The sequence below is a fragment of the Bidens hawaiensis genome, unplaced genomic scaffold, assembly GCF_021521415.1.
Source record: "Bidens hawaiensis isolate Kalapana, Puna unplaced genomic scaffold, B.hawaiensis_p1.1 tig00000055_1, whole genome shotgun sequence".
NCBI lineage: Eukaryota > Viridiplantae > Streptophyta > Magnoliopsida > Asterales > Asteraceae > Bidens > Bidens hawaiensis.
In genome coordinates this window covers 5783810-5806210 of record NW_027491016.1, presented here as the reverse complement: position 1 = coordinate 5806210, position 22401 = coordinate 5783810, and the positions used below count along the sequence as shown (strand labels likewise).

Here is a 22401-nt window from a genome sequence, read left to right as displayed (position 1 = left end):
GAGCCAGTTAAACACAGGAGCGAGACACCAAACTAGACGTGACGATCGCCACGCCTAATTGCAAGGCCAAACCATGCGTCCCCTATTAATCTATAGACACACCTAACTAATTTAGTCGCCACACATAAATTTCTAATTCTAAGCGACGACCAAAGCTCAAATTATGTTTCTTTTGTAACTTTTAACAGAGTTTTTCAAAATTTTAAATATGCCATTGAAACATACGTAATAAGAACATTTAACAACGTGAATTCAAAAACTACACGAATATTCTAATAAAAATAGTAAAAATATAATATAATCTTGTAATATTATTTTAAACTTATAACATATTCGTAACCATTCCAATACTAAAAACCATATAATTAACCAAAGTTTTTCACCATCATCATTCATCAAGCCTATAACTTAATTTATTTCCGAAAATAATATTATTATTATTCCAAAAATATAATTAAATTAAAAATCTTTAAGCAACTTCCGGACTTGTTCAAGCGTGACAAACAGCACCACCGTAAACGGCCCTTGTCTGGAAATCGTGGGTATAAACCCCTTATAAAGCGCCATGGGCCCCTCCGCCTTAACGGTCTTCACAGCACAGTCCACCGCACCCTTATACGGCGGCGCCACCCCTTCCTCCACCTTCATATTCATCACACGTGTCTTAATCACATCCACCGGATTAGACGCCACCGACGCCACAAACCCCGCTGCAAAACTAGCCGTCACGTGCGTACCTAACCCGTCCGTCATAACGCCGTTATTGATTATCATCTCCTTGAACTGGTCGTACGACGCCAACTGGGACGCCGTTACGATCATCGCGCGGTTCGCCGTTACGACCATCACTTAAAATAGTTATACTTGTTAGGGTTATGGCTGCGTTTCAGATTTATTTATTTATTTGTTAAGTTTTGGTTAAGGCTTATGGCTGCGTTTCAGATTTACACGTTTTTTATTGCGTTTTTGATAATTTTGTTATACTTTCGATCGGTCGGTTTGTTATCTATTCGTGTTAAATTGGTTAATCGGTAGACATGGCAGTTTGTTAATGGTATTGAAACGACATAGTTCTATACTTTTATTAATTGTAAGTTTTATTATTCTTTTATCTACGAGCACTAGTTCTATAAACTAGGTTATTATTTTTAGCATTAAAGAATAATTATTTGTGATTTAATTCTAGATGGAGATGAACATGTACAAGATGGTGGTGAAAATAGAGAAGAAGAAGTACCACGCCATGGAAGTTCAACGGACCGTGAATTCATGAGACAACTTCGAGAACAAATAGCACAAGAATTAATGCAAAATAGCATACTTTGAGTTTATTTTACTTTTTTTTTCTTGGTTATTGATACTTGGTGCTATTATGGTATTTTTTTATGACTTGAATGTTAAATGACTTGAATATTACAGATTTCGAATGTTAAATTATTTCAGCTTATGTAGACGATATCCAGTTTACAAAACAAACAGTATTATATTTCAGATTGCAAACCTTCAGACCACATCTTCAGTTGCAGACATGAAATCAGATGAAATCAGATTGCAGACAGTTTTTGTCTTCAAAAACAAATAGCACCTTAGTTTCAGTTCCGGTGAGCCGACCGTCGGAGTCTCCAGCAATATGCAACATATGAAATTTCTGCTGGATGATTTGTTCCCATTGATGGTTTATGATTTTCGTTTACTTGAATCAAATGATCGGTTTCTAGATGAACACAAACTTCGATTATTTATTCACACTAATTTATGTTGGTTGACTTGGTTCAAGAACTTATTTATTTTTAGTTGAAGATGGATCTTGAATGAGTACACAAGGTGAAAATCTTGAATCAAATGATCAGTTCCTGGATGAACACAAACTTTGATTATTTATTCACTCTAATTTATGTTGGTTGACTTGGTTCAAGAACTTATTTATTTTCAGTTCAAGATGGGTCTTGGATGAGTACACAAGGTTGAAGACATGGGTATTTTGGTAACCTTTACATATTTCATTGGAAAATTTAGAATTCCATCACATATAGAAAGGAATTTTAAATTCCTTTGGTTGATGAAATTTGATGGATTATTTTCCAATTCCATATTCAACCAAACACCATTCTAAGTAAATATTTGGCAATTCCAATTCCACCACATTTTATGAATCAAACACAGGCTTGGTATCTTGTTGGTTTATTTAAAAAACACGTAACAAGACTTTCAAATATACCATCGGTCGGCTTCTATCATCTAGCTTCTACTAGTTGACTCTGGGTTCAGTTACAAAACCTACACAACCGAATACCTTTAAACGATACACGTTTGGTTTTTGTCATAGTAAAATTTTAAAACGGGTCGGGTTTTCGGGATTGAAAAATGACAAATGTTACAGCTTCCAACCATCCGCCATGGCAGCTCGCAAACGAGGATCTTCAAAACAACAACCCGCCAAATCACATTCCAAATCACCGGAACCTACTTCCACCGACCCAATTGTCACTCCATCAAAACCCACTAAGATCCTCTTATTCTCTTTAATCTTCTTTCTTCCGTACCTTTACCTTATATTCTATCACTATACAATTGATTCCGAGTTGAAGAAATCCATTCTTATCAATGCATCACTCAAGGTATTGTGCATTTGAAATCATAGTCGCGTCCCGGCATGTCCCGCCTTATTTTGGTCGGGGTGTGACATAAAATGTGCAAAATTTTGTAAGATGAGGGTAAGTTTTGCGACATATATGAGGTTGAAAATTTTAACGATATGAATAATTAAGTAAATCATTAAATTAAATCGTGATTGAGGTTGTGGATGAGGCAGAGATTTGTAACATTCTTTAGTAAAAATAAAAATAATTCAAAAGTTTAAGAGCTTATCATGAATTTCATGTTTTAATTCACAAATAACTAAATAAACAAATAAACAAGTAAATGAAAAGAGTAAAGTGTCATTTTCGTTCTTGTGGTTTGACAAATAACGTGAATTTAGTCTATAAAGTTTATTTTTTGCATATGGACCATCCACGTTTCCCAATTCTTGCTAATTACATCCAAATCACTAATCCCTTTAAATTTAATCGTTAAATCAAGAGTAGACATGTCTTTTCACTCTTTCTTTATTATATGAGTAAAGTGCCAAAATCATCCCTGAGGTTTGGTCGCATTTGCGAATTTTGTCCAAAAATATTTTTTTCGCAATTAGAACCTCGATATTTCCAAACGTTGCCAATTTCGTCCAAATTGTTAACTCGATCTAAATTCACCGTTAACTCAGGGGTGTTACTGTCCTTTTACATGCTTGTTTACATTATTATTATTATTATTATTATTATTATTATTATTATTATGTGTTTGTTCGATGACATTTATAACATCTCACGATTCCTATGTTTGAATCTAATATAGTACCCGTTAGTTTATTTTTCTTTATTTTTAGTCATATAAAGGGTTTACCTCAGTGTTGTAGTAGTAGTAGTAATAATAATAATAATAATAATAATAATAATGTAAATGAACATGTAAAAGAACAGTAACACCCCTCAGTTAACGTTGAATTTAGACCGATAACATTATGACAAAATTGGCAACGGTTAGGAAACATCGAGGGTCTAATTGCGAAAATTAATATTTTCTAACGAAATTCGCAAATGTGACCAAACTTCACGAACATTCTGGCACTGTACTCATATAATAAAGAAAGAGTGAAAAGACACGTCTACCCCTGACTTAACGATTCAATTTAACGAGGTTAGTGATTTGGATGTAAAATTGGCAAGAATTAGGAAACATGGATGGTCCATATGCAAAAATTAAATTTTTTGGACTAAATTCACATTATTTGCCAAGGACAGAATTACAGTCCTTTATCTTTACCCCAAATTTCACTCGTGGTCCTTTATCTTTAAAATTGATCTGTTTTATCCTTTACGTTTCTAAATACGACACCGTTTGTCCTTTTTCCCTAACCTAATTAGATTTTCTCATTAAGTCTTGTCATGTGCATTGCACATGAGGGCAAGTTGGTCATTTTACTCATTTATTTAAAAAATCATTTTAATGATTAAAACTAAATTTAATTACAAGATTATAAACAAATAACCTTTTATATTTACAAAACCATTTATTTAAAAAACATTTTAATATTGTAACACCTGTTAATTTCCGGTTTAAAGATTTAAAGCTTGTAAAATATGTATATTTCTCGGGAGTTGTCCAGCATTTCTCGGGGGGCCTTCGCGTCATTCCTGTAAGTTAAACTAATTAACTTTTTCACCAAATTGCTACTTATTTCCATTTGGAGGGGCTAGAGTGTAAGATTTTTATATCATAAACAAAAAAAACCCTAACCCCTCCCTCATATGTCCGATCGGCTGCCTCCATCAGCCCCAAACCCTGCGATTTTTCTTTTTCCGGCCAAGTCGTGAGCGTAAAACATCAATTAAAGGTTAGTCTAACGTCCATGCAAGTCCTTTTCACCATTAAACCCGTTATCGAACACGTTAGGGTTGAGTTTTGATGATAACAGTTTGCTGACAGATTCGTATACGTTTATTGTAGGGTGTGTAACGTGAGTCTAGTTTGAGTCTAGTTTTTTATTCTAGTTTTTGATCGATTCTTGATTCCATGATGTTCTACTTTGAGTCTAGTTTCCAGAAAGGTATAATATGTAATTTTTGGACGAGATTTGAATGGTTTTTATGAATTTATAAAATCGAGTGTCAAAGCTGATGCGGGATGACGGACTCTGGTCTGTCTTCCCGACATCATAACTCTTTTTCAACAAGTCCAAATTAGCTGGCTCCACTTCTAAAACTTAATATTTTGAGTTACGAATCAAACTCAATTGGAATCGTTTAATTTGGTTTGGTAATGAATTTTATAAAAATAAAACCATTTTGTTGCACACTGTAATAGCTGCACGTATCTTGCTGTGTTGGAGGAATTTTTATAATTTTTGTGTCCACTAGAAAAATATTATAAAAATATTTTTATAAACCTAAGACATTTATTAAAGTCTGGTAAAAATTTAATAATTTATTTCAAATGTTATCCTATGTAATTAAATGCATCTTCGCATGCTAAAATCTGCACGTTCTACTTGTTATTGATCGATAGGTTCGTTTTAGGCTTAACCGGTGGATGTTCAATTGTGTTCTTGTCGAGGCTATTTGAAGTGAGTTTTTGCACCACAATATTCCTAGGTATGTCCTGTATATCATACCTAAAAAAATCATGTTCATTGGTGTTCGTTAGATTGGTCAACTAGTTGTAGTTAGATTGTTAGTGTTCGGTTGGCTAGAATTGTAGTTTGATGCGTTTACCGCGAGTGTTGAAGTGATTAACGACCAATTCAGCTCGGGGACACTTGGTTTGATGTACGGGCTGTGGCAAAATCATTTTTATAAGTTATGGGGCTGAATTGGTTGTCGGTTACTCCAACGGGTCGGTACAACGCGCAATTGCGGTTATTGAGTAGTTGGTGCGTTGTACTTGCGAGTTACCGACCCATTTGACTCGTGTAGCGTTGTGTGGACTTGTTGGCTGTGATTTTATCATAATAGGTCCACACGGAGCTGAGTTGGATGTTAACGGCCTAAATGACTCTTAAACGCGCGTATTGGTATCACCTAGTGCTTTCGGGAGTACCTAAGGGTCGTTTTGGTGAATGTGGGACCTTGGGGGCTGTTGTGATTAAGTTTGATGAGGTCAAGGGTTTAGGTAACTCGAACCATGTTAGAACGTCTCGTAGGATAAACGAGTCATCTTGATGTCATTAGTATTGACTGAATGTAAACCGACAGGTGTTTGAGTTTTGGGATTACTTAGGGATTCTCTAGCTCGTGGTGAATCCGTGTCTTGTGTCAAGTGAGTTCATGATGCCCCTTTTTACTCTTTTAAGTTTTGGGCTAGCATGCACACCTAAAAGATTTTTCCTGATGAAACGTTTAAACTATTTTATATAGTCTTGCTAGTATATAGTTGGCCTTGGGATGTTATAGTATGTATATATATAAAATATTGTATGGCCTATATTTGGCGATGTTGTAGTCGTTTCGACTACTGATGTTACGTATGCTTACTTTGTGTTTGCATGCGTTGATGAGATGTTACGTATTTGGGTTGTACGTTTACTCGACCCTGATGTTACGTGTTTGGGTTGTACGTTTGCTCGACTCTGATGTTACGTGTTTGGGTTGTACGTTTGCTCGACCCTGATGTTGGGTTGTACGTTTGCTCGACCCTGATGTTACGTGTTTGGGTTGTACGTTGCTCGACCCTGATGTTATTACTTGGATGTTATATATATATATATATATATATATATATATATATATATATTTATATATATATAGGGATGTACTTATAAGGATGTTTATATATATATATATATATATGTATATATATATATATATGTATGTATGAGAATGATTATTTATCAATGATGATGGTTTAACTGATGTATCCCGTTTACAGTTTAAAACTTTTGGAATGACTATCATGATTATTATTTACTGATGTTATTTTTTCAAAACTTGAACTCACTCAGCTCAAGCTGACTTTGTGTGCATGTTAGTATGAGTTTCAGGTTAGGAAGAGGATGCCTTATCGCTTGGACGTGCACGAAGCTACTTGGACGGTGAAGGGCATACGTGGATGGAATATTTTATTTTTGAACATTTTAATTTAAAAAGTTTTATAAATATAATTGAATTGGTTTTGGGCAATATTCCCGGAATTTTGGGAACTTATTTTATTATTTATGTTTTCCGCTAAAATATACTCTGAGATGGTTATTTTAATGAAATGAATTGTTTTTAAGTTTAAATATTTTTACGAGTGTTTTGAATGAATGCCAACTGTTGGGGTTCCCGGGGTTCGGGGCCTTACAAATATACATATAGATTGAGAATAATATACATAACCCCACCTCCCTTCAACCTTTGTTCAGATCATCACCGCCGCAACTGCTTCTTCTCCGGCGAGCCACCATCACCATCTCCGACGATGACAGTCATAAACCACCACTATCATAGCAGGAGACAACCACAGCTGGCCCACCCCGTCTCCCACATCCACCCACCCCCATCTGCAAATCATCGTCATGCAACCACCATCCAACCTCCAACCCCCATCTGCAAGCACCACCATCTCTGCCTCCCCACCCTTTCTCTATATGGTCTTCGATATAAAGATGAAGCTGCCGGAAGCTCTGCCATAACCGTTGCCGGAATCTCTTCCATAACCGCCGCCACCATTATCGAAGATCTGGAACCATTAAGGTTGAAGACGAGTCCTTAATTGGTCATAGAAAGACAATGAACGGGTTTCAATTAGGGTTCCGATTTAGACGGAATAGGATAAATGGACTTTATTTAGGCTTTTGATTTGTCCAGAAGATGATGAATGGCTCCGATTTACTGGAATACGATGAATGGACTTTGATTAGGGTTTCAATTTGGACGGAGGATGATTAATTGTAACCTCTCGGATTTTTCGTATTTGTGTTCATTAAGTTTAAACTGATTCGGGAATGTTATTCGGATCTTTTGAAATATTTAAAACTTGTATTTATTGGTATTTAACTTGGGTTAACTTGTTTTATAATTTAATAACTTTCAATTATGCCAAATAATCCTTAGAAACTCTTAAAATCGCTTAAAACGGCTAAAAATTGCATTTTCGGGAATTACAAGGACTAGTTTTGCCAATTCTTTCCTATTTTTGATTAAATTAACGAAACTTAAACTCCAAGAAATGTTATAGCTGGTCCAATTTCGTTTTCTTGGTGTCCAAGCCAAATTTTGTTAGTTATTGTACCAGATTTTCTAAATAGCTTATTTTGTTTCCTAATTTGTTTTTAGTAACCAAATCGCTTATTTTAGGCATAAATCGAGTGAAATAAGGTACAAGGAAAGGATGTTAACTAAAATAAAAGTCCATACTCTTAGATTACTGATCAAGCACGAAATCTTTTGGTTTATTTCATCGATTTGGTCATTAAACTCTTATTCGGTTACCTAAACGAGTAAATCTTCCAAATATGGTTCGTTTTTGCTATTCCTATATAAACAAGCCTCATAATCTCTGTCACAAACTTAATCCTAAACCTAGAGAGAGTCTCCAGCCGTCACCTACCTCCAACCTTCATCAAACTCTTCGGTTTTTGCATTATTGTTGAAGACATACTCTTAGACGTTTGACTTTACATGCGCGTGGACCGTTGACTCGTCATATCTCTTTGTTATTTTGCTTTCCGGGTAAGTTGTAAACATAATAATCATTCGTATACATTCCCTAGTCAAAAACCTTTAATCAATTTTGGTGGTTGAAGGGTGTTGACTGGTCAATTCGCTTAAAACTCGTTAAAGGGTAGAATAGTCAACAACTTTGACTATCCGTTTTCTCATACTTCTGGTCGGATTCAACATTCGGTCCAGAAGACTTTTATTCTCATAATGTAATTTCATGCTACTGACCAAAACCCGGCTCCCGACACGCTGTTCGGATTCTGGTCGGTACCAGCTCGTTTAAATCTTAAAACAAACATAACTTGAGTTCTAAATGTCCGTTGGACTGATTCCAGCGGCCACGAGTTCTTTTTTAATTCTATTATCATATATCAAAGATTCAGATTCTGATTGTTTATAACATTTGACGTGTAGTGGACGACTCGCTTTTTCGTTAGCTCGTTTAATCGCATTTATTAATCGCTTGTTATAAATCTAAGGTGAGTTTGGTCATTCCCCTTTTTATGCAATGTTTTTGAACATTTTGGGGGACATATGCGTACTTACTCATATTTCTATCCTATATATATACACAAACTCGCAAACATATTCATTGTGTGAATATCAGTTGAATGTTATTTGCTAATTGCTACATGTTTAATTGTTTACTTGACAACATTCGGAGAGGTCGAACATATCCCCTTGTATAGGATTCTCATTAGTATGATCATACAACCTTCTTAGTAACCGGAGCCCGATCCGCTTGGCGAAGGTAAACCGACAAATTTTAGTCATCGTAATCAATGCCCGATTTGCTTGCCAACGATTCATTGGCACACTAGCAAGTCTTTGGTTGTGTATATGGTTTGTTATAGTTTGATTGATTATTAACACATAGATTGGTTTGCGTATTTATCATTTATATATATCTATATTAATAAATAAATAAAACTTCCCTCATGCCACGTGTCATCTCCTTACCACATTATCCCTCATCATTTCCCGCCTCTCTAAAACCATCTCTCCAAAACGGGTATCCGACCCATTTAATCTCACAAAACATCCATTTTATCTTTTCCGAACCCTAAATCTATCTTCATCATCAACATGTCTTCATCATCTTCTTCATCGTGTATCTGCAGCCCACCACAAATTCCGCCATCTTATCATCATCTTCATCATCATCCACGTCTCATCGATACCGCCTCCCACCACAGATCCGGCCATATTCAAAATCACCTTCCAGTTTCCTCTCCTCGCCATCGTTACTATTCAATCGGAACTTTTATGTCGGTCGGTATGCCTTTCTTCGATTACTATCACAGTTTAATTTAAATATATAGGTTTAGCCATTATAGGTTTAGCCGTTATTTTTTTTTAATTTGGATTCAGTTCATAATCATTTGTTTCAGTCGATTAGGTTGATTTACGAATTTATTTAGGCATACTTGATTCTACGATTTGAAAATTAATCTTTTTTTTAATTTAAGTTGTGTTTGTATTTTCAAATTGAAGCCTCTGTTCATTTAACGCTTTAGTAAATTGGGGGCTATTAGTATTGGGGTTGGTTTTCTATTTTTCAATTGAGGATTTCTATCATAATAACACACTTTCGTTCATGTCCCGTCGATTGCTACGGTGATTAAGGTACATATTTTGTTGTTAATTGCTCTGGCGTGTCCTCTAATAAAACTTTTAACTAATAAATAAAGCTTTATGAATCCATTATTGATAATCTATTATCGATTATTGATGTCCATGTTTCGTTTATTGTTATTGATTGATTGATTAATGGATAGTAAATCAATTTTGTGTTTGTTAATTAGTAACTTTGCCGGATATATGTTAAAGTTTGTAAGATTTATATGTTTGCAGTCCCTTTTTGGGCATTCCTGCTTATGCTATTCATTCAAGTATCTTTAATTTTACTTAACTTTATAATTCAGTAGGCAATCGGGTATATCAATGAATATGACTTTTATTAATTATGATTTTGTTTATGCCATTCACTAAACATTATAAATAAGAGGTATGTGTAGTTATGATTTTGTTGAAGTATGGGTCTCCTTGAGTATGTAAAACACATAGAAAGAAACAAACGGTTTTTATTATTTATATACATGTATAAATGTGATTATGTTACTTACCTAAAGGGCTTTTGTATACAAGTTTTTGTTCATATATACCAATTCGATGTTCTTTTTGTGTTTTACAAAAGATTTATGTATATGTTTAAGGTTATGTTAGGCTTCAGATTTCAGTGTTACTTATTTATATCATTTGGTTATGGGCTTTCAAATTCTTCATATCGTTTGGTTCTTTTGGTATATGTAATCTTAGGGCTTGATTAGTTTATATAAGGTCATTATGTATGGGCTGATTATACTTGGTTACAAACAAATATCACAAATTTTATTAAAAAACTTATTATTTAGGAAAATAAAAAAAATCAAATGAGAACACCCTTATTTAAAATTCAAAGAGAATATGTTTGTAGAATTCAAATACTTAACACATTATTATGGGTTGGGTCAATTTTAAAGTATGCAGCCCCGAATAATATGTTTTCTTTTGCATTTGAGTTGTTTGTTGCTCTTGTTCTATCAAAATTGCAGTATTTGACTTGAAACACTTGAGGCCTGAATTGTATATTATTCCTCTCATTGTGGTAAAATGAGGATACAAGCCTATTTGGATGCTTTTTTATCTCAGGTTAGTGGAAAAGGGAAACAACTCAAATTGGTTAAAAGTTACTCTAAATCTATTTTAATGCGTATAATGATGATACAAACATTTAATTAGTTTCATTAATCATTAGATATTTATTATAAATTTATAATCATATATTAAATTGAATGATTTTGGGCTTTTGAAATCATGTTAAAGGCATCAAGTTGATATACGATGTTAAATGAATTGCCAGCTAGGTAACACTAAACCAAAATACGGAGTTCGTCGCTGAAGTCATCAAACTCTTGGAACTCTCTACATTACAATTGTTAATTATCACATCTCTGGTAATAAAATCTCTTTTTTTTTTATTCTAAACTAAGGGTCCGGGGCTTATAAATTATAATTTGGAGCTATATATGTTTTGGTTTAACTGGTTAACTTCACATGAATTTTTTAAAACCTGAATTAAAGACATAGGTGGTTATATGGAAAGTCAAATGGACAAATTACTTATTGAAGACCTGTTAATACCGGTCATAACTCAAAACTTCCAAAGTGGAGTTCATTATTAACAACCAATTCCAAATTTTGAAGTACGAGAAAAATGACAAAGTAAATGTGCTAAAAAGTCAACAAAAATGATGGAGATGGTTATAAATTTAACAAGGGCAAATTTTGGAATTAAAAATTTAATGGAAATTTGAATTGTTGGGGGTACAAATGCCTCTGTGTTTAGGATTGGCTGGGATATGCTGATTTTTTTTCCAGTTTGTATAAAAACTCAAAAGAGCTGAATATGATATCAGGTATATACTTATTTTGAATACAAAGGTGATAATGAGCCTAATTTGGGAAATAGGATTAGGAAAAGGAAAGTTGTGAAGACCATATTAATTTGGTTTTGGGCATTGGCTACATATGAAAGTTTTGAGGTTAATTCCATGTTGGCATTGGATATTAACCCACTGATTAAAAGCCAATATGTATTGTTGGTTTGGGGCTGGGAACAATGAGGGTAAAAGTTACGAGTATAATTTCAAATATTGTATACATTTTACACATAATTATGTAATTATTGCTTATCTGTAATTTTGTTTCTTTATTTTTTTTATTTGTATCATATTATGAATTGTAATTTAAACATTGACACAACCTGTTACTTTGTAAAAATTGACTGTAACTTAATTTTGTCCTTATTTGATGTAATTTAGCAATTTTTATATTCTCTATTTTTACTCATGACATGAATAATCATATCATTTATATTGTGTTCGATCATACAATATTTTGCATATTTTGTGACTAATGTATTAGTAAAATAAAAAATATATTGACTTATTATTATTTGATATTCTGAATGTTTATCATGACATTTTATTATTTTATTGATATTCAGAATGTTTTAGACTTATAAAACTACATTTGTTAAACCCGTGTTGTACACGGGTACCTAATCTAGTATATATATATATATATATATATATATATATATATTGTTGTTGTTGAGTCAAAATCTGGTGATCATCTCACTCAACATGTGTTGTTGACAAACTCTTTTATTTTCTACGCATATGCAGGTTGCTTTGTATTGAAGATTGAAGTTGGACACTTAGACAAAACCTTAGGATTTAATAAAGAAAACCATTGCTTAAGTTTGTTTGGAAATCATATCTATCTATTTGGAATATTTTGTTATATTTGGATATTGTGTGTATTCTTTGAATAAAATAATTAATTAGATATTGTCATTTATATTCATGATAGTATCTACGAGCTGTGAGCAATCAGATCACGCCCCGGCATTTCCGCCTTAGGTTGGGGTGTGACATTAATGGCCTTTGATTTACCTTTTGCTGCCTTCCTCTGTTTAAATTAAAGTGACGAGGTGAAGAGGGTTGCAGTGGTGGCTGTTCGTGTGTGTGAGGGAGAGAGAGAGAGAGAGAGAGAGAGAGAGAGGTAGGCAGTAATAGTGGTGGGTTCGGGTTGTAGTGTTGGTGGCTTGCCAGAAATGACGGTGGTGGTGGCTTGCCGGAGAAGACTGTGGTGGTGGCTCGCTTGAGATGAAGCTACGGTGGTTGGAGAGCTGAGTTGGCGTTAAGTTAAATAATATTTAAATAACTATTATAATTAAATTGTTTATATTATAAAATGTTTTTTTTAAGAAACAGGTAAAATGACCAACTTGACTCATGTGCAATGCACATGACAGGACTTAACGAGAAAATCTAACTGGGTTAGGGAAAAGGGACAAACAGTGTCGTATTTAGAAACGTAAAGGATAAAATAGATCAACTTTAAAGATAAAGGACCACGAGTGAAATTTGGGGTAAAGATAAAGGACAATTTCTATAATTCTGTCTTTGCCAAACCATAGGGACGAAAATGGCACTTTACCCCAATGAAAATGAGGGGTTGGAATTTTGAGAATTACCACGTTACAAAACAAATGAAAATCGAATTCATCATGAAAATTGAGTGTTGAAACGTTCATGAATCACCATGGTATCGGTATTTGTATTTACCGAATTTTTACCAAGTTTTTAAGAAAATTGGGATTGGTATCGTTACTTGTATTTACCAAATTTTCACCGAGCATTTTCGGTACTGGTACCAAGTTTTAAAAAAATTAAGATCTGAAAACTCGGGATGAGTACCAATGGGTACCGAACTCATCCCTTTTCATACCTACGATCACACCTTAACCTGTTGACTCCAACGTGTGAGATCTCGAAACTGGAGATGATGTGTAATCATATAATTGGATCAGATGACAAACAATAACAAAAGTAGATTAAAACTAGAAAAAAAATCCCGTACTCTGTTCCAAAAAACAACACCCTCAGTTTCCAACCATTTGCCACGGTAGCTCGCAAACGAGGATCTTCAAAACAACAACTTGCCAAACCACATTACAAATCACCGAAACCCACTTCCACCGACCCAATTATCACTCTATCAAAACCTCACCCGAAGGCTTTGCACGATCTATAACAACCATTCAAGTAGACTATTCACACAATAACTGTAGTAACTTAAGAAGAAAGTGAGGACAATACTTATGTTGGCCGTGACAAAGAGTGTCGTTGACTAGTTGTCGAAACTTGACTTTAATACCATGAAGTTGATGCTTCTTTTATTATATTTAGGTAGCGTTTGGTACGCATGAATGACAATAGGAATGGAATAATTCATTACGTAGGAATGAAAAAAGTGGTGTTTGGTTGCCCAATGGAATGGAATAATCCATTACACATGGAATCTCATTCCATCAAATCCATTCCTTCCCATCCCTCTTCTTTTTTTTTTTCATTTCATTCCTCCTTCACCCTACTTTCTCAACAACACCATCACCTAACAACCACCACCACCACTACCATCGGCACCACCACCAACTTCGCCGACACCACCACCATCGCCACTGCCACCACCATTTTCGTCGCTGGAGCTACCACCGTCGCCATTGTAGGGGTTTTTTTTTTGGTTTAAAAAGTATTCACTTTTTTGAGATAGAAGTGTTTTTATTATTTCTATTTCATTTCTACAATTTTTTTAGACACCAAACAATAAAAATTAATAAATGATTTCATTCCTATAGGTTAACCAAACAAGGAAAATGAATGGTAATGATCCATTTCATTCCCTTGTCCATTCCATTCCTTCTTCCATTCCATTCCCCCTTCTTCCATTCGATTACCTCCAACCAAACATACCCTTAAGGATTTGAATTTGATTTGATGTTTCGTTTTCATTTAAATGGGCCCTTAAAAGAAAACTAAAGAAACATTAAACCATTATTGACTATACATAATCATTGGTTCGCTTCTAAAACCTTGAGTTCTTGATTCATTGGTAAAACATACAAAATATAAACTTTTACGAAAACCTTAAGGTAGCGTTTGGAACGCAAGAATGGAGGGCGAAATAGAATGATCCATTATGAGGGAATGGAGAAAAGTGTGTTTGGTTGATCAAAGGAATGGAATGACTCATTACCCAGTTTATTCCATTTCCTCTAAAACACCCTAATTTCATTCCATCCATACCCCATGTTTATTTTTCATTCAATTCCCTATTTCATCCTACATCACCTTCACCACCCTTCCACCACCATCAACACCCACCACCACCACCACCACCACCAACCACCACCGTCGCCACTGCCACCACCATTGTTGTCCACCAACGCTGTTACCGCCACAATCGCCACCAACCATCGCCATCAGTGCCAGGAGCCCACCACCGCCACCCGCTCGTTGCCACCATCAACCGTCGCCATCAGTGCCAGGACTCTTTGTGTCGGAAGTCTATCCATTTCCGCCCTCCACGCGTGGATGTTACATTTGTTCGGGACCCATTTGCTCCACTTCGTAATATAGTTCTCTCCACTGTATTTAGTATTCACGATTAACTTTTTAACCGATATAACCGAAAAACCTCCTTCTTTGTCCCCTAACCAAACCCACCGGTCCGACCCATTAACCCAGACCGCCGCGCTCATTAACCGAAAGTATTAAGAAGTTTAGCGTCGCAAGTATCCTATTAGGTCACTTGGTGACACCGAACTGGTCCATAAATTTTGTTTTTGTTTTTTTAGTTTAGGCACTGTAACAAAGGTAATGGAAACCGACCGAACGCCAATTTTTGTTTTTTAGTTCTGGCATCATAACGAACGTAACGGAGACCGACCGAATTTCTGTAGACTCATCGGCTCAACGCCTTTACCAATGCTCAAGTTTTACCGACCAAAAACCACCACCACATCGATCCACATCGATTTTTATATTTTTTTGTTTTATAACTGGTTTTATTTATAGTATAATATAATAGCTCACGGTCACCGAACCCTAACTATTAAAAAGAAACTAGTTTAAATATAAATAGATTTGAAGGGTCCGTGAGACGAATACATACACGTTTTTTATTTGTGAGATCTCAACTGGATATGACGTGTAAACATATAATTGGGTCGAACACACTCCGATGACACAACACAAAGACTAAAAACAGATCCTGAACTCATTTCCTTCCGAAAACAACACCGTCCGTCCGCCATGGCAGCTCGCAAACGAGGAGCTTCAAAACACCCGCCGCCACCCGCCGAATCACATTCCACGGACCCAATTATCACTCCATCAAAACCCACCACCATCCTCTTATTCTCTTTCATCTTCTTTATTCCGTACCTTTACCTCATATTCCATCACTACTCAATCGAGCCCGAGTTGAAGAGATCCATCCTTATCAACGCGTCACTCAGTTTCGCTGGCTTCTTTGTAACCCTACTTATGATTCCCGTGGGCTCCAGATACGTTCTCAAACGGAATCTGTTCGGGTATGATATTAATAAGAAGGGCACGCCTCAAGGTCTCGTTAAAGTGTAAGTTCATTCTTCTGTATGCTATCTGTTAATAAATTGATTAAATTTGTGTGATTTGAGCCCTAATTTAGTGATATTTTATAAGCTGTTTTTTTGCAAGTTCTGTATGTGACTAAGTAGGTAATGCAGAAAAATATCGGATATTTGAGATATCGGTAATTTTAATATCATGTAGAATTTATATATATAGCACTTTAAAGCTAACAATTCAGTATATTCTCCTACTATTAACAAATTAACCCTTTGCAACACTAACAATTGTAGCAAGTAGGAACTGATTAAGACTCTAAACACCAACATTAAACACTAAAAGTTGAAAATTAAGACTTAAAACACTGTTATCAGGAATATTGGTGAAATATCGGTCAATATCGCCGATGTTATCGGTACCGATATTCTGATCGATATTTCACATGAGGACCGATAACCGAGATACCACCAAGATTGACTGCATAGGTATGTGACTATTTAAAGAAACTTTGTATCAATTCAATATGAAAGAATGATTAAATTTTGAACATTCTTGCATAACCTTGAACTTTATACGTAACAACAAATTGTAGGGGTGCAAATGAACCAAGCTTGACTAGGCTCGAGCTCGGCTCATTTTGACTTACTAGAACTCGAGCTTCACTGGTGAGTCATTTTTTTGAACTCAAGCTTGGCTCGGCTTAGGCTCGGGCTCACGCTCGACTTGTTTATTGTTTATTATATGGTTTGTATACATTTTTAATTATTTTATATGTTTATTAGTTATAATTTTGTATGCAACAAAATTGATACAATTTAGTCAAATATATAATAAATATTATATATTTATTATATAATAAATATATAATGTATATATGTGTGAACCCTCAGGTGGGCAAAAGTAAAATTGCACTAATTTTGACGTTATTTTACTAATCTCGTGAAAATAACGTTAAAAGTGGCGGAAGGTTAATCAGGCATCATGTGGTGGCGTTGATAGCCGAAAGACAAGGGCACATGCACCGATCAGCCGGTGTCCCGATGATTGAGTGCTATGTGCCTTATGTCCAAGGCTTGATGCAAAACTACTATCGAGCCGGGGGTCTCACCGGAAGCAGCCTCTCTATCCCTATGGGATAGAGGTAAGGCTGTCTACATCTTACCCTCCTCAGACCCTACCATAGCATTGCTATTGGTGGGATATACTGAGTACGATGATGATGATGATGATGATGATATAATAAATATTATTATAAATAATAGGCTAATTTAGGGTCGCGAGCCAGCTCGAGCTCAATAAGTGGAAGCTCTGTCGGGAGCTCAAGCTTGTTTATTGAACAAGCTTATTTTAAGGCTCAAGCTTGGGCTCGGGCTCGTTTAAGCTTGGCTCGATTTGAGCTTTAAACGAGTGGATCGCGAGTAGCTCACAAGCTGGCTCGCATATGATGATGATTCAAGCCTTTAAAATGTGTGTGTATTTAGTTTAGGTGTTTATGATATAGTCTGCGTTATATGTGTGATTTGGTATTAAAATCTTTGCATGGAGTCAAAGAACATTTTTATACATATAAACACAGCTCATTTGCTCCCCTAGAACACAGTAGAAGATAACAAACACATACTAGAAAAAATTGGAATATGTGATCTACCTTGAACCTGTTATGTTATGGTTACTATTCGTAAACTAGTGTGCTGTTTGTATCTTTAAATTTTAGAATATTTCTGTTCTGACACTGCTATCTTTCTTGCAGGCCTGAATCTCTTGGTATCGTTGTGGGAATTGTTTTCTTGGTTGTGGCAATATTGTTTCAGTATTTTAATTTCACATCAGATTCACTCGTATGTACACCTGTTCTACATTTGCACCTGTTTTGTTGAAAAGGAAAAATATCATTTGTTTTGTTTTATAAAAATCTGTACACATGCAGTGGCTTGTTGAGTATAATGCTGCTTTAGCATCTGTGTGCTTCATGATTTTGCTTGGGTTTGTGGATGACGTTTTGGATATTCCCTGGCGAGTGTGAGTGTATTCATTTCTTAAAGTTCATTTTGTTTTTTGTTTTTTTTTTGTCTTTAAATGCTTTAATTTTGCTTATGAAGGCAGGAAACTAGTATTGCCAACAATTGCTGCTCTCCCTCTGTTAATGGCCTATGCAGGGCATACAACAATTATGATACCGAAGCCACTTGTTGAATATGTTGGAATCGAAATCTTGGATCTAGGTAATTATGAAGGTGTTCCTTTAAGCTATTGTTTTAAACACTTTTTGTTAACATGGGTACTAAACAGGATGGATCTATAAGATATATATGGGACTTTTGGCTGTATTTTGCACGAATTCAATTAACATCCATGCTGGAATCAATGGCCTTGAAGTGGGGCAAACTGTTGTTATAGCATTGGCGGTGAACTTCAATCTTCAAAACATAATCTAATTTCATTTCACATGTGAAAATGTATTAAGATTAAAGTTGAGTTTGTTTTGGTGATGCGCAGATTTTGATTCACAATATAATGCAAATTGGATTGTCTTCCAATTATGAAACCAGGCAGGCACATGCGTTCTCCATATACCTTGTGCAACCTTTGTTTGCAACTTCATTGGCGTTGCTCTCTTATAATTGGTATTTATATATTATTATGTTTACTGTGTTTTTAGTTTGATTTTGGTTTTCTGCATTAATTGTAAGCAACCCTTCATATTTTAGGTACCCATCTTCTGTTTTTGTTGGCGACACCTATACATACTTTGCAGGAATGACAATGGCTGTTGTTGGCATTTTAGGCCACTATAGGTGCGTTTGTGTGATCTGCTACTATTATTTTATTTTACAGATATTTTGTACTTTTTGTAATAAGAGCTCATTTTTTATTGATTAAGTAATAAGTTATGTCTACATTTTCTTTGACAGTGAGACGCTCCTAATATTTTTTCTTCCTCAAATTATAAATTTCCTACTGTCACTTCCTCAGGTCTGATCTCTGTTCTCTTTACCATCTATTCCAGTATTCATATTGTAGAGTAAATGTTGGATTCATGCAAGGGTTAGTAATGCTTTATGATGCGCTATCAAAGGCTGGATCGACTTGACCTGGTCAAAACTCTTGAAACCAAAATTGAAAAGAAAACAGCAATGTAAGATCCGCAAATATGTGAAATTAGGGAGAAAGGTTAACAACCAACTACTCTAATCTCTACAAAGGCAAACAAATTCTTTAAGAAGACAGCATAAACTCAGTTTTAGCATTCATTAAAATAGGAATTATAAGGGTACATGCACCGATCAGCCGGTGTCCCGATGATTGAGTGCTATGTGCCTTATGTCCAAGGCTTGATGCAAAACTACTATCGAGCCGGGGGTCTCACCGGAAGCAGCCTCTCTATCCCTATGGGGTAGAGGTAAGGCTGCCTACATCTTACCCTCCTCAGACCCTACCATAGCTTTGCTATTGGTGGGATATACTGAGTACGATGATGATGATGATGATGATTAAAATAGGAATTACAAGGCATCTCTCTTGGCAAGAAATAAATCAAAGCTGGAAATGAGACGAATTTGTTTTTCTGGTACAAAAATTTCAACCATTATTAATAATAAAGAAAACCGATCTGCATTCTTTGGGACCACTTTCTGCATCACTTCTTAAAGCTATTCTCCTCTCATATTTGTGTTATATAACGCGTGCTTGATCTATGAGAAGTGTGTTTTCTTCAAATTTTAATACACTTAAGATTTTTTATATAGTCAACCATCTATTATCACTATCACTATTATTAGTATTTAATAACATCTCTATTGAGTAAATGAAATATAGAAGACTACCAAGAAGCACATATTGACATGTGGAAAAACAAAAGGGGGATAATTTACTACAAAAAACTAAAGTTTAGGATAAAAACACCGAGAAAAAAAAAACTTTGGATTAAATGGGATTTTGGTGAACTGCTGTGGATTAAACCATTGTTTAGTCTTATTATTTATTAAAATTTAACCTGTGAAAGGGCCTTTTTGACAGGTCAACTTAAAGTTTAAAGTAAAATCATTGCAAAAAAAGGAGTTTAAATGAAAGTTGGTGAAACTTGGAGGTTAAAGCATTATTAAGTATTCACCCTTCAAATAACTAATAACAATACTCCATATTTTTTTTACAGCTGGCAGGTATTATTCCTTGTCCACGTCATCGGCTGCCAAGGTAAGAGTAGGGAATTTTTTTTCTTGTGCTAAACTGTCTTCACTAGGCGTGGCAAAATGGGCGGGTCGGGTGGGTTGGTTAATGGGTCGGGTTAGGTTGACGTGACACACTATTGTCTACTTTTTAGTTCTTTGAAAAATTTATATATATATTTGATTACTACCAGGTTTGACCCTCAGACGGGCCTGCTGACTGGGACAAAAGACGGGACACTTGTGAATGTTTCTTTGAGATTATTTGGCCGCAGATCTGAAAAGTCCCTATGCATCTTACTATTGGTTATCCAGGTAATATCTTTAATTTCCCTTCCATAAAAAAGTGCACCTCCGAGAAGTTTGCTAATGGGTCAAACATGGGATACCCGTCGGTCAAAACCAGTATATTTTATTGCTACCGGTTGGGTCATCCTGGAACAGTTTTTGCCTAATTCTTTTGTAAACAGTTTTTGTTCAATTAGTACTAGAAGCCTAGGACACAAGCATATTTAAGATAAAAGGAAAATAATAATTTTATGTGGTATTTAATTTTGAATATTGGCAGGCCCTTGGTTGCTGCTTCTGCTTTTTTCTGAGGTGGATCCTCACCGGTTGGTATAAATGAGGCTATTAATATGAGGTTTCTAGAGTTTTTGGTAATATATCGAGTTTGAAGATCGTGTTACTTGAACAGGAAAAGTAGGTGTTGTATCATATGACTGGATTAGTTTAAGCACACATGATCTTTGATGTTTCTTCATACAACTAAATTCAGCATGTTGCTCAGTTCATAGAAAAACCAAAATATATTTGATCTAATTTGTTTGCTTTATAGTCTTTATTCAAACCGAACACTACTTGCGAATTCCCATGTTTGTACACGGTATTTTCTTTATCTATATGTTTTGGGAGCTGAGTTTCTTGAGTTTTTTATTTTGCTAAGACGTAAGATATATGTTGTCCAAGCATTAAAGCGAGCCAAGCATAAAGCGTGGCTATTGCTTATTCGCATCATCACTGTTTTGGTCAAAGATCACCGAAGCAATAATTGAATAATTTCGTTAAGTGAGGTAGAGTGTTCTTCAATAGTGAGGTAAGTAATATAAAAGACAAATCCGGTAAAAGTAAAGGTGAACACAGCGATATAGCGAGGAAAAGCCTAGGATCCTAGTAAAGATCTTCGGAAAAAACCTCGGGAGGGGAAAACTATCCCTCGCCTTAGTTTATTAATAATGTAAAATTGGTTACAAATCGGGAACTGAATGAGAGCGAATGCTAGAATACAAGTGTTAGTGAGTGATACGAAAATGATAAGCCAATCGTGAGTGACATGAAAATGTCAAAACCTTGTGTAAATACTTCGGACAAGCCACAGTGGTATAGCATGTTCATTTTATTCCCTTAATAATATACTTGAGGATCCACCATATAACCAACAATAACAAAATTGTCAGCCACCATTAAGATGAATTGGTCCCGCCATTTTGAATTACATGTGGACAATGCGCGCTCCTGGCGAGGTGTTTAAACCCAATTTGTAGAAAGGTGAAAACCTTCAAACCTTTGAAGGGATTATACCTTAAATTTAGAGAGGTGGCCAAACTTCTAGGTATGCATTCATTTCTTAGTCAGGATCCCGATTCTACAAAACACTTGAACTTTTTTGAGGGTGGGCTAACACCCCTCCGATGCTTAAGTCAGTAATGGGATTCAAAAATAGTATAAATAAATAATTGAAATAGTAAGGTTAGGATACATACCATACTAAATTAGAAACAAAATTCTAACTTACACAAAGTAGAGTTTAAGGTGAACAACATTCGAGGATCTCGGCAGGATCCTGCCATCCATAGCAGATAGCTGATATGCTCCTTTTGCCGCTTCAGTTTCTATCTTGTATGGCCCTTCCCATTAGGATCCGTTGTATTTGAAATGCCTTTCTTAGTACCAAATCTCTCACTTGAAATCTTCTGACGCTGACGTTCTTGTTGT

At 35.3% G+C, this 22401-nt stretch overlaps 1 protein-coding gene and 1 pseudogene across 1 annotated transcript; one reads left to right on the top strand and one right to left on the bottom strand.

Moving 5' to 3' along the window:
• Positions 1–459: 459 nt before the first annotated feature.
• On the bottom strand, positions 460–846 carry LOC143541238 (mitochondrial uncoupling protein 5 pseudogene; annotated as a pseudogene).
• A 15097-nt stretch (positions 847–15943) lies between these two features.
• LOC143533467 (uncharacterized) lies at positions 15944–21299 on the top strand. Its single transcript, XM_077028261.1, has 11 exons — positions 15944–16269; positions 17991–18078; positions 18168–18259; positions 18344–18462; positions 18530–18645; positions 18737–18864; positions 18949–19035; positions 19153–19213; positions 20394–20434; positions 20601–20721; positions 20975–21299. The coding sequence occupies exons 1-11, from the start codon at positions 15944–15946 to the stop codon at positions 21032–21034; spliced, it is 1239 nt and encodes a 412-aa protein (XP_076884376.1). The 3' UTR covers positions 21035–21299.
• Positions 21300–22401: the final 1102 nt, after the last annotated feature.